The 16,185-nt window shown below is 38.7% G+C and overlaps 1 protein-coding gene across 1 annotated transcript in view; it reads left to right on the plus strand.

Annotated features, from left to right (window-relative positions):
• ADCY1 (adenylate cyclase 1) overlaps positions 1–16,185 on the plus strand; it is a 132,603-nt gene that overhangs the window by 113,074 nt on the left and 3,344 nt on the right. Inside the window, exons 12-18 of the mRNA XM_088522388.1 lie at positions 1,936–2,025; positions 4,833–5,089; positions 5,738–5,868; positions 9,831–9,943; positions 11,054–11,200; positions 11,575–11,673; positions 15,942–16,056. Coding sequence (XP_088378514.1) covers positions 1,936–2,025; positions 4,833–5,089; positions 5,738–5,868; positions 9,831–9,943; positions 11,054–11,200; positions 11,575–11,673; positions 15,942–16,056 — 952 coding nt within the window. The remainder of the gene's footprint in view (positions 1–1,935; positions 2,026–4,832; positions 5,090–5,737; positions 5,869–9,830; positions 9,944–11,053; positions 11,201–11,574; positions 11,674–15,941; positions 16,057–16,185) is intronic.

Here is a 16,185-nt window from a genome sequence, read left to right on the forward strand (position 1 = left end):
AGACAGGGCTGTTATTCAAAGGGAGCTGAGAAGCTGAAGGAGTCGACCAACATGAGAAATTTGACAGAGATCTATACCAAGCCTGGTCACTGGGAAGGAAGAACCTCCTTTAACCATAAAGCCTGGGGACAAACTAACTGGGAAGCAGTTCTATGGAAAAGACCCTGGGGGTCTGATGGCAGAGAGCCAGTGGTGTGCCCCAGCAGCAAAGGCGAGTGATAAAATCCTGGACAGTATTAACTTTAGATTGCCAGAAATGATTATGCCTCCTACTCAGTCCTTATTAGGTCATATGTGATATACAGCATTTGCTTTTGGGCCTCTTTTTCCATCCTGAATAATCCTCCAATGAGCTATGGTGTTGGAGTGCAGAAATATTCTATCCCTTGTTTCATCTTGTAATTTTTGACACTGCTCCATCCTCTTCCTCAAAGCACAGTAAGTGTTCCAATGTGAGATTCTTACAGTAAAAGATTTTTGTTCTACAATAGGGTCATTTTTTGTTTTATTAAAAGTGACATGCCCTAGATATTCCAGAGTATTTTAATGAAGTTGACTAAGACTAAAACTAGTTGCTGGTATAACCGATTCAGTTTTTAGTGTTTTTATATAATACCACTACTGATATTACACTGATTATTTCCCAGCTATGTTTATGTGGATGTAAACCATATTGCAGTTGGAGTGTAAGTGCAAGTCATATAATACACACATTTGTTTTGGTTTCTTTTTGTCTTCCTTATTTGCTGCATCCTGATGTTTTTCAGTGCAGGTGAAGCCAATTCACCTGTGATTTTCTCAGACTTCAAACTCTGGTCTCATGGCAGAAATTTCTGTGCATATGTGAAAGGAAGACAAGGCATTTCAGTACATGATTTCTGTTGTAGCAGGGCCACAGAAGCCCCTGCCATGTGGCCTGTTGGAAGCTGGATTTTTATTGTTGTGTTGTTACCCAGAAAGTAGACAGGCTTTATTCCGGACTTATGACTTTCATCCAAAAATTATTCTCTTGCTTCATTTGATGTTAAGTCAAATCCAGCCTTGATGAGTCTGCATCCATCCTTTTCAGCAAAGCACAATTGTCCCCCCCTTTAAATTTCATCATTTCATAGAGCTAATTCTTGCCTATTGAAGCCGCCAAAAGAATTTCTGTGATCTCAAAGACATACCTTGGATCCCTTGAGATATCCCAGATGCTCTCTGCCAAGGGAAAAGGGAGGAAAGCAGTTTTCCCAGAGACCAGAGCAGATCAGTATAACTAGAACAATCAGTGCTTGACAGGCTTGTCCTTCCCTCGCCTCCTGTCACTGGCTTCATGTGTGCTCACAGCACTTCACACTTCATGTTGATGGACTAAGAGTGAAAACGGAGATGAGCAAGACTCCACCAGGTTTTTTTGTCCTCTACTACTCTTTCCATTCTGACAAGCTCAGTGTTTTTAATGGGTCCTGCTAATTAAAACTACCCCAGCATTTAACGTGACTGTTATAGCAGAAAACAGAAATATCACTCCCAAATTCCATGCTATGGAATTCCACAGTATGTTCTCTTCGATCATTATCTGTAGCTAATAATTTGCAAGGCAAAAGATGCTCTGGATATTTACCCTGGGAAAAAAATCAAATGGCATCCTAATTTAATGTTTTTATTGTGAGCAGACAGCCTACTAACCTTTCAATTTTAAGTACAGTGAATTTTAAGTATAGTGAAAAATAATATATAGTAGTAATACTTTCACATTTATTAGTTCCAAAAATGCAATTACCATTAAAATACATACACATATTTATAAATGCATCCCTTTTTCATGATTTATATGGTGGGCAAAATTCCCATATCCTTTCCTTACTTCTTTCCTCACACACCTACTAAACAACAGCATCCACAACATTAAGATTTAAAACTTAATCTTTAAATATTTTCTTTGTTCTTTAGTGTTTTCCAGGGTGCTTGACCATACAAATTCGTACTATTTTGTGTATTTTCATTGTGATCTTAATATACTCTGTGGCTCAAGGATGTGTGGTGAGTATTGCATGATTTAACCTTCTGTTTAAGAACAACTACCTACAGATACTATAAATTACATACCACACTCTGTTCTGTGAATTCCTTCTTTTTATATTATTTATGCTGCCAAAGGACATTTCTTTAAGTTCTTTGCTGTAATTTGAAATTTCACTGCCCTGGGTCAGTATGTTGATTGGCAAAATTTACAGATAATATCTACATATAGAACACCTATAGAAATGTTTATATCAGATCTTAGCATTACATCGTATTGCTATTACGTTATATATTATGTTATTCATGGGAAAATTGTTTTTAAATATTCAGCTTCCTTACTACTTTGATGGCTAGAACTTAATGGCTAGAATGCATGGTATCAAGGAATATTACTTATTTCTACATGGCAATTTATGGGACATATATGTATACATACATAATAACAGTTCAATATTTTTAGTCCAGGCAGATCAGAAATGATCACATCTTAAAATCAAGACAAAAATGTGTAATGAGAACAGGCATTTATCCTGTGCTAATTAGAAGATCGATTAGCATCTAATGCCTAGGAAACCTCTTTAACAAAGCCAATTTGCTCAATACTTCTGAAAAGTGAGCTTCTTTTACTGTAGATTAGCAGCTTGGTCTACATGGTGGAGTTTCCCATCAAAATGGGGCTTAAACTTCACCTAAATATTTCACATTTAGTTGCCTTGTAGGATTCCTAGCATTCCATTGCAGTGTTGTGGCTGCTGATGCTAATGAATTAAATGTATTAAAGCATTAAAGCTTTCTTTCTCCAAAAGAAAGAATCCATGCAAAAAAGTAGCATGCAAATCAACAATGGAATTGCTGAGGAGGTAGATGTCTCCATCATGCCTTTGTGCAGGAGATAGGCAGAGTATTCTGAGCAAGAGGAAGGCACAGTTTACATGAGGGGATTCACTAATTGAAGTGCGGTTTTATATTTTGTGTATTCACTGGTCCATGGATCTGCCCTGAGAATATCTCCCAAGCTAATCTCTGTGACCTGGGATAACTGGCAGAAATCTGCCCATGGGTCTTTCACCTGTGAATTCCAATGGCCCAAGCGACAGTACCAGAATTAGTCATTGAGATAATTCTGGGGATTCCTGAACACCAGCTGTTAGAGAACCACAGAGCCCTGAGCACATTTTCATACACGTGATTGCTAACTTGCTAAGTGCCTAGAGATCTGCAGTGCTTCCACCCTAGCTGGCATCTGAGCAAGGGTTCTATACTTTGCTATTTAGAAGAATATTGTGATGTTATATTATAGGGCTTTTCGTGGATCTGCACCGATACATCTGCTGCTTACTTTGACTAAGTGAAACAAGTACCAGTTCTCACCCAAAGAGGATGAAAATGAAACATAGTCATTGTAAGGCCTAAGGCAACATCAGAACACAGACTAGAAATTAGAAGTTCTGGCCTCCAGCAGACCTGTGCTCATTCAGTTTTTACCTTAGAACACCTCATAAATATAATTTTATTTGTTAGTGAAGCTAAAATATCCTGTAACCACTGAAGTGCTTAGGAGAAATGTGCAATCAGTAGAAATTAGTTGTTCCTGCAAAAGGATGCCTCTAGAAGCCTCAGCTCTGAGAGCAGCTAGGTGTTGAGATTTCATTTGTCTTGTTACTCAGGAGATGGTGTTTTCTTGGTGGACTGCACATCATTTACAAAGATCTTGTTCATGCCTGTGTTTTCAGATGACTTTAATCTGAAGAGCATTTTTAAGAACATCAAACAAAATGACATTAAATAGAATTTTCACTTTACTTTTTCTGCTGTTACTTCACAATATTGGCTATTATGAATTTAACTCCTATTTTATCTCATCTTTTTAAATGATTACAACTCCCTGTAAAACATACTGATTAATTACCTTTTAGGTTATCAATAATTTTACAGCATGTCATAAAATTTCATTATCATCTGTTACAATGAAATAAAAAGGTTTCATAACCTTTTTAACACTTCTTAACACATTTCAAAAGAGATACTTAAGCACCAGGTGGGGCTTATGTGAGGCCCGTTAAAATCAGGTTCCTATTACCATCCCACTCTCCTCCTTTATATTTTAACTCTTATCCTCTCTTTCAAGGAGTGCAATTAAAACAGGGACTTGCACTTTTGTCGGAGATTCCTCCCTTGCTTTCCTAATGGATCAGGAGTGTTTTCCTGATACTGCCTTTGGAAGAATAAGATAAATTTTCCTCAAATTTCCCAGAAATTTGCACTTTTTTTTTTCTTTCCCAGTCTAGGGAAGAGATAGAGCTCCTTGGATGTATGAAGTAGCATGGGTAATTAAAGGTGAACACTTATGTTTCAATCACATGTCATAACAGAAGGCGTTCTAAGGTGGATATTGTTCATGCGTAGCTTGTCCATCAATGATTAAAATATGTTTTTAGATTTGATTAATTGAAATTGGAGCTTCTATAAAACAAACCCAGTTCTTTCTGTAATCTGTGCACAAATGTTTCTCACCCATAAAATGCTTACTGAAGTTCTTTAGTTCAGGAGAAAGATATTGGCTTTAGAATGACTTGTTCTTGAGCACTGAAAGGGAAGCTATTTAACTAAGTCCTGACTTTTAATTGCTTGGCCTTGCTGGCATCTGACGAACAAGGAGTGCGTGTTCCACCTAAAGCCAAGCATCAAGTTCCAGGAAAAGGAGGAGATTTTGTTAAAGCATATTTTCCCAATTAGGAAGGAGCTACAGCCAGCATCCACAGCAACAGAATTTCTGATTATTTTGCATTTAACTTTCCCCCTTGCTCTCCCCTGCTCTTTGCCAGGTTGGCTGCATGCCTTGGGTTTGGAACAGCAATTCCAGCAGTTCCATCGTTATCATTTCTCCTGGCGGAACAAACAAAACTATGAATGAACTTCCATGTGACACAGCCCACTATGCTTTCCTTTCCTGCGTGGTGGGGACTCTCACCTTGGCAATATTTCTACGTGTATCTTCCCTGCCAAAAATGATCCTCCTAGTTTTTGTTACAGTTTTGTACATAGTTGTTCTGGAGCTCAGCGGTTACAGAAAAGCAGTGGGGTAAGTGCCTTGCGGAGTAAAGCAACAAATATTTCAGTATAGGCAGTCACAGTATCGGCTGTTATCTGTGACCTGTTCTCTAGCAGTCCATGCCTGCATTAGGGCTATATAATCACTAGTTCCTGAGAAATACTTGAGCCTCAATTTTGCAGCAATTGCAGGATCTGGTAATGCTCATGGACAGGACATAAGTTCTTGGGAATGCGTAATTGCTGCCCTGTTATTCTGTAGTTTTGTCCTAACAAAACTCAGCTGATCACACTGCAGTTTAATTCTAATTTGAAATGAAAAAAAAAAAAAAGTTAAAACCATTCCGTTTTTTGCCAGCCCTCAGCCACTTCCAATTTCATTTAAGCTTCTGAGATTTAGTTTTTTTTTAATATACCCAATTAAAAGCATGCACATACACTACAATAATGTGTATTATCATAAATTTCTCATGAAGCTGAATGTTGGTATGATACATTGATCAGATTTACTGTCACCTCTGTCCCTGCCTGTATGAGCCTCTTGCAAAAATGCCAGTGACGAGGGGGATATCCACAGGTTTCATACTGAAGATTTGATATTAAAAATAGACAATGTTTGGAATTTAAAAAAAAAAAAAAAGAAAGGAATAACCTGTTTACTTTCTTTTCATTTTTAAAGGGGTGGCTCCTTTTATATGCATGGCTATGAACCAATATTAGCCATTTTGCTATTTTCCTGTGCTCTAGCACTGCATTCCAGGCAGGTGGACTTGAAGCTGCGTCTGGACTACCTCTGGGCTGTGCAGGCAAGTCACCAGGCTTCTCTTTCCTATACTCCTCTATGCAAAATGCTCTCTGATTTTTGAATCTACTTGCAAATGTTTCCAGGACAATTTTCTTGGACTGAAACACTTTCAAGGCCTTTCATATTTGTTGGGGTTTACAATGGGAAATTTATTGCAGCTTTCCTTCCACAGACCTATAAAATACAATTGCTTTGGAGAAGTAACTTTGTTTGCAGTTTTCATATTTCCTCAGTTTTAAAGCAGGCATTTAAGAGATACCATCTTGCTTGTGAGAATTGCATGATAAAATCAGAAAGAAAAAAATCAGTGTAGATAGGAAATTTGGGTTTGGGGGTCGTCATAGCTGCCACTGACCTAGATAGATGCTTGGCCTCTTTACTGATCTTGGCACCACCCCCTTGTTCTACTTGGTTCTCCGTGGAAAGTCTATTCCATGAGTGATAAATAACATGAATACCATATTGCAAGGTATGTTGAACTGTTTTCTGCTCTGTGTACAAGGTAGAAATGAATACTAGGGCTAATTAACTGAATAGTAGGGCTAATTTACATAATGTGCAGAGATACTACTGTGATGGATTTTATAGAGGTGCTTACAGAGCTTATCTGTTCAAATGAATAAGTAGGTAAAAAACATTATCCTTGTGCATATTGAGTTCTTTGGCATAAGAACCTGAGTATCAAAACCTCTGTGCTCATTGCTAATAGGAAGTATCTATATTTTCAAACTGACTTTGAACAATTTGCAGGTTCCAAGCTACTAACTGTGTAACAGTCTGTAAGAGGAGGTAAGGCGAAAAGGGACTATATAGAGAAAGAATTTCCTGTAGTTGCTGGATTTCAGGAGCTTTGTTGTACATGGTTTCCAGGGTCCTCGTGAATGCTTTAGCAATACCCCTTGCTATGTTTCTCTGTGACGTTAGTATTACTTTTCTCTGAACAATATTGACTTTACTTGGTTACATTTTTTCACAGTCAAAGTTTTAGAAACACCCTCAAGGACCATGCTGAATTTCTTCAACTTTAGCGGGGGGAGCTTGCAGGTTCTTTGCACAAACACTAAATTCCACAAACTGCTGATAGAGATGAAGACTCAGTTCTCCCAGCCGGTGCTGCATAAAAGACTTACGAGAAGCCATCCTGAACACCAGTCTAGTACTAACTAAATAATTTTTAAAACATCCAAAATATCCTGAAAGTAATGCCTTTAAGATAGGAATGTATAGATAGATTGTCTATGCTCAGCGAGCAGGAGCTAAGGTCCGAGTAAAAATGATTTCCATTAACTTTATCTTAGCCCACATAGCTACTGTTGCATCAGAAAAAAAAAAAAAAGTGTTATGAGAAAAAGCAGATCTTAGAAAAGCAAAACTTAGTTTAAATGATACTTTTCAAGCAAAACTTACTGTCTTTTGCAGTCACTTGCATCTAGATCACACAGCCGGAACTGATCTCAAATGATGCACATCATCTCGAAGAATACATTTTGTGATTGATTGCAAATTGCTAAAACATTTATTTGTGTCCTTACTGTTCACATTCCGTGGGTCACGTAGTTTGTTGCTGTTTCTGTTACCTCTATTCTATGCCAAATTTAATTCTTCTGAATATCACAGACTTTCAAAGTCTGTTTTTTTTTTAAAGAGGCAATGGGAGAGGAATACAGAATAGCAAATATAGGAGTACTTTACTTATATGATAGTGTTACTAATATAAATTATTCAAGAAAATTAATTATTTAAGAAAATTAAGGGAAAAAATGTACAAATAAATATAAATAACAAGTCTGTGAAGAAGCTGCCAAAACCAGAGTTGCTTACACAAGATTTGTCAGGGCAGGAAAATAGAAAAATTGCATGCCATGACTGATTGTCACAGTCTTTAGGGAAAACTAGAATATCATTCAGCAGTCTTTTCTAATTCATGACACCTATACAAAATATTTTTCTGCAATCTGTAGATCATAATTTCAAGACTGACTTGTGCTCCATGTTTAAAAATTGGCCCTACAGAAACTATTTTCTTGGGTCTTTTTCCTTTGGTTTTAGTGCCCCCTTCAGGTAAAATGATATTTCTGAAGCATTGGTGCTCAATTTCTTTTTTTAGCTGTATTGAAACACTGGATTTTTATGAAGTATCTCTTTAGCAAGTGGCATTGCTAAAGCATTTTATGCGTATTTGAAATCACCTCATTTTTCTGGTGATCCACTATTCAGATCACTCCTTGAGTACAGAATGTGCAACAAGTTCCCCGCGTTGTTAAATAATAAGTTGTTATGTTATTTGGCTGTATAGAAAAGGCAGTGGGTGCTTATCATATTGATGCGGAAAGCTAGAGTATCAAAGAACATGTTAAATTTTATCACCAAGTCTGAAAAAAAAAATGAAGGATGCTTTAAAATACTGCAGTTCTACAAATGCAGCAAGCTCTGCAAACTGACCTAGCTGCGATGAATACCAAACAGGCACAAGCAAAAGCAGAATGTTAAAAATGATGTCTCGTCTTCCTGTGATGTTTCCTTTTTATGCATGTTCATAGTAACCTGCCTTGTTTTTTGAGCTACCAGCTATTGCATAAATGTCATAGAATCATAGAATGCTTAAAGTTGGAAGGGACCTCTAGAGGTCATCCAGTCCAACCCCTCTGCACACGCAGGGTCACCTAGAGCACGTGGCACAGGACTGCATCCAAGCGAATTTTGAAGATCTCCAGAGAAGGAGACTTTACAACCTCTCTTGGCAGCCTGTTCCAGTGCTCTGTCACCCTCACCATTAAGAAATTTTTCCTTAAGTTCCTGTGGAACTTTTGATGCTTCAGTTTCTGGCTGTTTCCTGTAGTTCTGTCAGTGGCCACCACTGAAAAGAGGCCAGCACCATCCTCCTCACTGCCTACCTTGAGGTACTTATAGACACTGATCAGGTCCGCTCTCAGCCTCCTCTTCTTCAGGCTGAACAGGCTGAGCTCTTAAAGTCTTTCCTCATAGGGCAGATGTTTCAGGCCCCTGATCATCCTTGAAGCCCTGTGCTGCACTCTCTCCAGCAGCTCCGCATCCCTTTTGTACTAGGGGGCCCAGAACTGGACACAGTGCTCCAGATCTGGCCTCACTAGGGCTGAGGGGCAGTATCACCTCCCTCAACCTGCTGGAGGCACTCTTCTGAACGCACCCCAGGATGCCATACTGAATAAATTGAACAGGACTGGACTGAGGACTGACCCCTGGGGCACACAGCTAGCTACAGGCCTCCAGCTAGAGTCTGCACCAGTGATCACCACCCTCTGGGCTCTGCCATCCAGCCAGTTAATCCACTTCAGCGTCCACTCATCTGTCCCACACTTCTGGAGCTTGCCCAGGAGGATTCTGTGAAAATGAGAATTCGGGAGGCAAAATTCACTCTGATAATAAGGAATAGATTCTAGAAAAGTAATTTTTGGAAAGAGATTATTAAGGTCTAGGCTGGAATTTGCAAAGCTAGGTCACCCATGTGCAATCCCTAGAAATTTTTATTTGTTTCTTTGTTTGTTTAATAATAATTATTGCTTCCTGGCCTGCAGTTCTCAATGACTTCTCTGAGTCAGGTCACCTAAATATGACACCAGAGCCTCCAAATTTGCTAACTCCCAGATATTCTTTCCAAATATCATCATTCACAAGAATGGCAGAATTCCTGTTACCTTTGTCCACAGCAATCCCTGTGCACAGGAATTGTATATGCATTCATGACAAGTACCAGGGTAGTTAAAGTCACCTCTAGAAATGCATGTTGTTTCTATCAAAATCATTTTAAAAACTGCATGTTTTTCTTAAGCATATTCGATTATAAAACAGTTCTCTCATTTAAAGCTACTGTTCCTACTCTACTTTATAAGTATTTTGCTTTGGATTAATAGATAGATTATTTTGTAGTATCAAGTAACTGTTTGCTTTTTGGAAAGATTTTTCTTTTTTCCTTTGTCCCGACAGGCAGAAGAAGAGAGAGACGATATGGAGAGAGTTAAGCTGGATAATAAAAGAATTCTTTTCAACTTGTTGCCAGCGCATGTTGCACAACATTTTCTTATGTCTAATCCAAGGAATATGGTAAGAGAAGATAAAATTTAAATACATGAGAATGTGCAAGGTTGTGACCACATGTTGCTTAGGTCAACTTTCAACTGTATATTTTCAAGAAAATGTTGGAATTTTTAAATAGCATTCATGTTAGAATGAATGGGTTTGCAAAAACTTGTATTTAGAAATTAGATCAGGATTATTTCCTTCTTTGTAGTGCCCTTCTAGGAAAGATTTTAGTAAATTATTGTTTAAGTGAATATTGTGTCATTTAACATCAGTGCAGCTCAGTGCCTACATGTAAATGAGCAAAGCCTTTTTCAATGAAGTCAAGGCTTCCATTACAAAACTCATCAATTTAAGAATAAAATTAGGGGATGTATCCCCCTCAAGAAAGATACAGTAGCTTTAATCTTAAAAGCAGCAATGGTTCACTGGTTCAGGACTGTCAAGCCAGAGTTCTTGTAGAGTGGCTGTAGTATTTGGTATGGCTACAATGACTGTGATGCCACTTTTCCAAGCGATGAGTCTCTGTGCTTAAGAGTTTGACCAGGGGTATTTGCACCATAGAAGAGTGAGTTTTCTTTCTTTGACCTCTCTGGATTCTTATGCAAAAGCTTTACAATGCAAAACAACATTATATGGTTAATGTCTAATCCAAAACTCTGCAACTCAGAGGAGAAAGAGGTAAAGGAGGAAGGCTGACAGTACCACAGAGGAAAAAGAAAGGCAACACAAAAACAAAAGAAGCACTGTTCTGTCTCCTATTTTAGTTTTAAAATTAAACTGGGAAAATCTAGTGAAATTTCTCATACAATAAAAGTTCTAAAACTGTTCAGACTTTCTATTACCTACTACATTGGACTTTCTATTTCCTGCTACATTTTCAGTCAATGTTTCCCAACCTAAGCCATAAAAACCCACTAGACTGACTTAAATGTCTTTGATAATTTATGGATCTCTGTTTTTCAAGGTAGGGAGCCTGCCTTGTTGGCTTTCTTTCTAGCAAAATTGAACACTTTTGTTCTAGCTAGCAAAGCAGCATCTCTCATTGCTTAGCACTAGAATAGATATCATAATACTCTTGTCTGTTTTAGATTATTTATTTAAAATAAAAATATATCTGCTTATGAAATGCAGGACCTTTATTACCAGTCATATTCACAAGTGGGAGTGATGTTTGCTTCCATCCCAAATTTCAATGATTTCTACATCGAACTAGATGGCAATAATATGGGAGTGGAGTGTTTACGCCTGCTAAATGAGATTATTGCTGATTTTGATGAGGTAAGGTCTAAATTCATTGTCTTTTGACAATATCAGTTCTACCAGACTACCAGACTGCTGCAAACAAAGACTATTTGTAGAATTAGTATTTCTTAATAAAATAAATCTGTGAACTTCCTAATTAGTGAGAGTTAATGCCCAATGCCCCTCTCTAAGAGTTTGTTTTATACTTTTAGGCACCTAAATCTGTCCTCAAGTACCTCTAATATCTAAGTATTTAAAATACGAGTTACTGGTAATTTTCCCAATGACCTCAAGGTGAGAATACCTTAACATACCAGAAATAATATGGTTTAATCAACTGTGCACTGATAACTGTGGTTGGTTGTCTAAAATATTATGTAATATTTAACAGTTTTATGTTTTAAACAAAGCTTATGGACAAAGAATATTATAAGGACATAGAAAAGATCAAGACAATTGGAAGCACATATATGGCAGCTGTGGGACTTGTACCTACTTCGGGAACCAAGGTAAGTAGATTTTATTGAACTGTAATTTGTGGTGAACAAACTGTGCTTCTCCAATTTCCAGAGTAGTATGTGATTATGTACATCTGTTTTAATTTTCTGCAACAGCTTAAATCATAAATTCAAATAGCAACCTTAGCCTGAAAATAAAGGTTGCCATCCTGCCTGCTGCTCATCAGATTAGATTTGGGATTTCATTGCCTGTAGCTCTGGATTCTCAGCAAATTGGTGTCAAAAGTCCCTAAATCAGATTAGTGGTGTTTTAAGCCTGGCATCATAGATGACCTTGAAAGATGCAGGGCAAGGAAGGATCTAGATGTCATGTTTTGCTGCTAAACAAACACATGAACAATAAATTGTGTGGAGTTTTCTTTTTTTTATTTTTTACATTGAAATTTGGGTGCATCCTACAGTCATAGCAAATATCCCCCTACAATCTCATCCCAGACAGGAATTTAACACTAGCTACCTCATGACATTTTATCCCAGCCCTTACAAATTAGCTCTTCTTTTTATCCACTGCTCCATTCTCTTTATTGCTTTAATTACTCATAGAATCATAGAATCATAGAATCATAGAATGCTTAGGGTTGGAAGGGACCTCTAGAGATCATCTAGTCCAACCCCCCTGCATACGCAGGGACACCTAGAGCACGTGGCACAGGACTGCATCCAAGCGGGTTTTGAAGATCTCCAGAGAAGGAGACTCCACAACCTCTCTGGGCAGCCTGTTCCAGTGCTCTGTCACCCTCACTGTTAAGAAATTTTTCCTTAAGTTCCTATGGAATTTTTGATGTTTCAGTTTCCGGCCATTTCCTCTAGTCCTATCAGTGGCCACCACTGAAAAGAGACCATCCCCGTCCTCTGCACTCCCTCCCTTGAGGTACTTATATACACTGATTAGATCCCCTCTCAGCCTTCTCTTCTTCTCCAGGCTGAACAGGCCCAGCTCCCTCAGCCTCTCCTCATAGGGCAGATGTTCCAGGCCCCTGATCATCCTTGTAGCCCTGCGCTGGACTCTCTCCAGCAGCTCCACATCCCTCTTGTACTGTGGAGCCCAGAACTGGACACAGTACTCCAGATGCGGCCTCACCACGGCTGAGTAGAGGGGCAGGATCACCTCCCTCGACCTGCTGGAGACGCTCTTCTTAATGCAGCCCAGGATCCCATTGGCCTTTTTGGCCACGAGGGCACACTGCTGCCTCATGGTCAAAGATACTCAATGATAAAAAAAGTCAGAGTAATTTCAGAGCTGCTGGTTCTGAGGCAGTTCTCCATAAGTCTCCTCATTACTGCTCCCGTGCATGTTTCTCACCTTCACATTGGGTCGTGGGTTTTCCTAAATTTGCATGCAGCATCTTGAACAGCAGAAACCACTGTGAGCGGTATCCAGAATCAACTGTACACAGAGCATTATGCAAATTATTAATAAAAAAATAAATAAAGATAGTTGTAATGTGAATGAGAGGAGTGCCTGCTCTCAGTCCGTCCAGAAGTTCCAGAAGTTTCTTCCTTGGTCTGATATGCAGGTACGTATGTTGCAGAGGTATAGCTGATTCATACAGTTTAGCACTGCAAAATAATACCAAATTAAAGGGCAAAGGCAAAAAAAAAAAAAAAAGGCCAGAAGATGGCCTGCGAATCTTTGGAATCATGTTGAATTCCACATTGGAATCATGTTGAAGCATTTTGCACACAATTAGTGTTTTTTGTGCAGGCTACATCTACAGATGGTGTTTTTTATATCATTCTTAGCTTAGAAATCTAGATATTGCAAAAAGGAGTTTTTAAAGCATTTACATTGCAATGTTTGATTCCCGGATCCTGAGATAGGGAGAAAAAAAAAAAAAAAAACCCTGTGAGTTTTGTTCAGTGTGGTGTCAGCCAAACAGGCAAAGGCATGCTTGTGTGTCTGCTATAAATGCTCTTTGAACTACAGTCTTGAAAACAAGTGTGTTATTGGGTAACTTTGACAGCATACGTTCCAAAATCTAAATTTGTTTGGTCTCGTGCATTTTATAGTTGTTAACTGAAGGATCAGCTGAGTTAGTCCAGCTTAGCACAGTCGTGCATTTTAAATAGCTGTACAAGGTCTTGTCCAGGGCTGTACTTTTTTTTCTGAAACATAAATTGCACACAATTTTGATCTTTGCTGCATAGGTAGAATTTATTTAATGTTCCATATTCCGGAAAATCTGAAGATCTTGTATGAAAACAGGCAATATTTTTGATTGTAATTTAGATTTTCAGCCCTTCTGTGACCTTTTTCCTACTGATTGTATGATACAAAGAAACAGAAATTAACCACCTCCCATGCGCAGTTTCCCACTAGGTTTTCAGGATGCAGCAATGTATTAGAAACATGGTAATCCAGGGTCATCAATCCCAGAGGATCACTGCCAGGAGTCCACTCTCTGGAGTCTTTCCAATAGCTTTTCTTCTGAAATATTAAATAAATATTTGTTTGCCAGTTAAGCCACCAGAGCAGCACACAAACCAAGCTCCTTGTAGACCTATAGCTTCTTCCTGCATGTGGAGCCCTTGGAAATGAAGTCTGTGTTTTCATCAGGGCCCCAATTTTTCAGTGGGCTTTAGTGTGATTTCAGAAGAGCTTGATAGTTGCCCTTTTGTGAGACTGCTGCTGCTTGAAATTCATGCCATATTTGTCACCAGTCCTCTCTCCTACCAGCATGTAGGGTCTTGCAGAAAACCAAAGTTTGCATGAGGCAGCAAAGAGGTTAAAGGAAAAGCAATAGAGAGACCAATTAAAGAAAGATGAAGACTCTTCCTTCTTCCTTCACCTGGTCTACTGTATTCACCAATTCACCACCTCTATTGCAAGCATGGCCATTAGCTCCTTTAACTTTAAATTTAAGTCCTGTTCTTTCTTCGTCTTGCTGGGACTGCAAAAAAAGTAGAGGTAGTTGGCATTATAAGATGCAGAATGCCAGAGAGCCAGGCATGTATTTAAAAGAAATGGGAATGGCCCAAGGCTGGCTTTCATCTTTTTTTGTTTTGTTTTGTTTTGTTAAAGCTTTACTCTATTTTTTTTAGAATTTCCCAGCTGCTTGAAGGATCTCCTTCTAGTGGAGCCAAATAAATCAAATAGCAACTTGTTTCTCAGGTTCCTCAGCCACTCTCAACTTCTCCAGTCACAAAATCTCACTATCATGATAACAACCCAGCGAACTCTCATCTCTTGCCAGCTGCCGTAACCCTATTGGGCAACTCTTCGCTGCAGCTACTCTGCCATGGGCCCTGCATTGTTTTCACCATCTCCCACCTCTAGCCCACTTTGCAGACTTGTTAAAGAAATCATATTTGTTGTTGGAATAGGAGCACAACAGAAGAGCATCCCTATAGCGCTGGGCCAAAGGGCCACCCCAATAACCTGTCCTTACCTGCCAGGCATAGCTCCTTCAGCAGGGCATTGGGTGCAGGACAAATGTGCAGACCTCAAAGGTTTTCCACCTTCAAACAACGTGCAGCTTTGGGAGCTCCAAAGCTAGAAATAGTATCTGCTTAATGATTTGTAACAAATACTTATTTCATAATTTTTTCTAAGTATTTTTGAATATAGCTAAGCTTTTGGGATGCATAGTCTCCTCTGACAATGAATTCCACAGCTTAATTAGACCATCAGTATAAATAAAAATATTTCTTTGTGATTTATTTTAAGCCTGATACTCTTAACATTTCATTTGGTCCCTCATAATCCTTTTATATGGTTCCATGTGCCATCATTCATTTACGTATGTTTCATAACAAATCGCTTCAGCTTGTCTGGAAAGGAAAGCAAATAGGGGTGTTCTGCCTCTCACAAGAGTAAACTTAACAGGAATTTTGTCAATGGGAACAGCATGCACCCCCATGGAACTAAGAGCTAGAAAAAGCCCGAAAGGGAGAAGAGGGCAGAAACTACAGTTATTAATAATCATTGGGCAAAGCAGTTCTGTTAGAAAGCAGATTTTATTCCCTGCCATGCTCACAACAAACATCTGCGGCTCTCTAGCAACAGAAACTCTTTACCATGGGAACATTGCTTTTCATTCTTCCCAGAATCCAAAAAGAGGAAAAGAAAGAATTTAGTCCTTGAAAAAAGAATGCTTGAGCTCTAGCCACCATCAAAAATTCCCCTTCAACATCAGCAAAATAGGCTTGCTGCCTTTCCTAAGCCTTTCAGTCTGAGTCTGTCATTGCTTTTCAGTTCATTATTTAAATTGTCTCTCTCTACCATGCAAATCTAATGTGCAACATTATTTTGTACTTAGGCTAAAAAATCAATTTATGCCCATCTGAGTACACTGGCAGATTTTGCAATAGAGATGTTTGACGTTCTTGATGAAATCAACTATCAGTCTTACAATGACTTTGTCCTACGAGTTGGTAAGTCACATTTCTACGATAATCGCGTGAGGGGAACACTGTTGTTGCTGGCTTTCCCTGTGCTCCCTGCTAAGGATTGCCCATTCTGTACTCTTTAGTAAAGCTGAAAAGCCTCCTTTAGTGGAACAT

This window comes from Tinamus guttatus, unplaced genomic scaffold, assembly GCF_059628265.1.
Source record: "Tinamus guttatus ecotype Peru unplaced genomic scaffold, ASM5962826v1 Tinamus_guttatus_pri_ptg000151l, whole genome shotgun sequence".
Lineage (NCBI taxonomy): Eukaryota > Metazoa > Chordata > Aves > Tinamiformes > Tinamidae > Tinamus > Tinamus guttatus.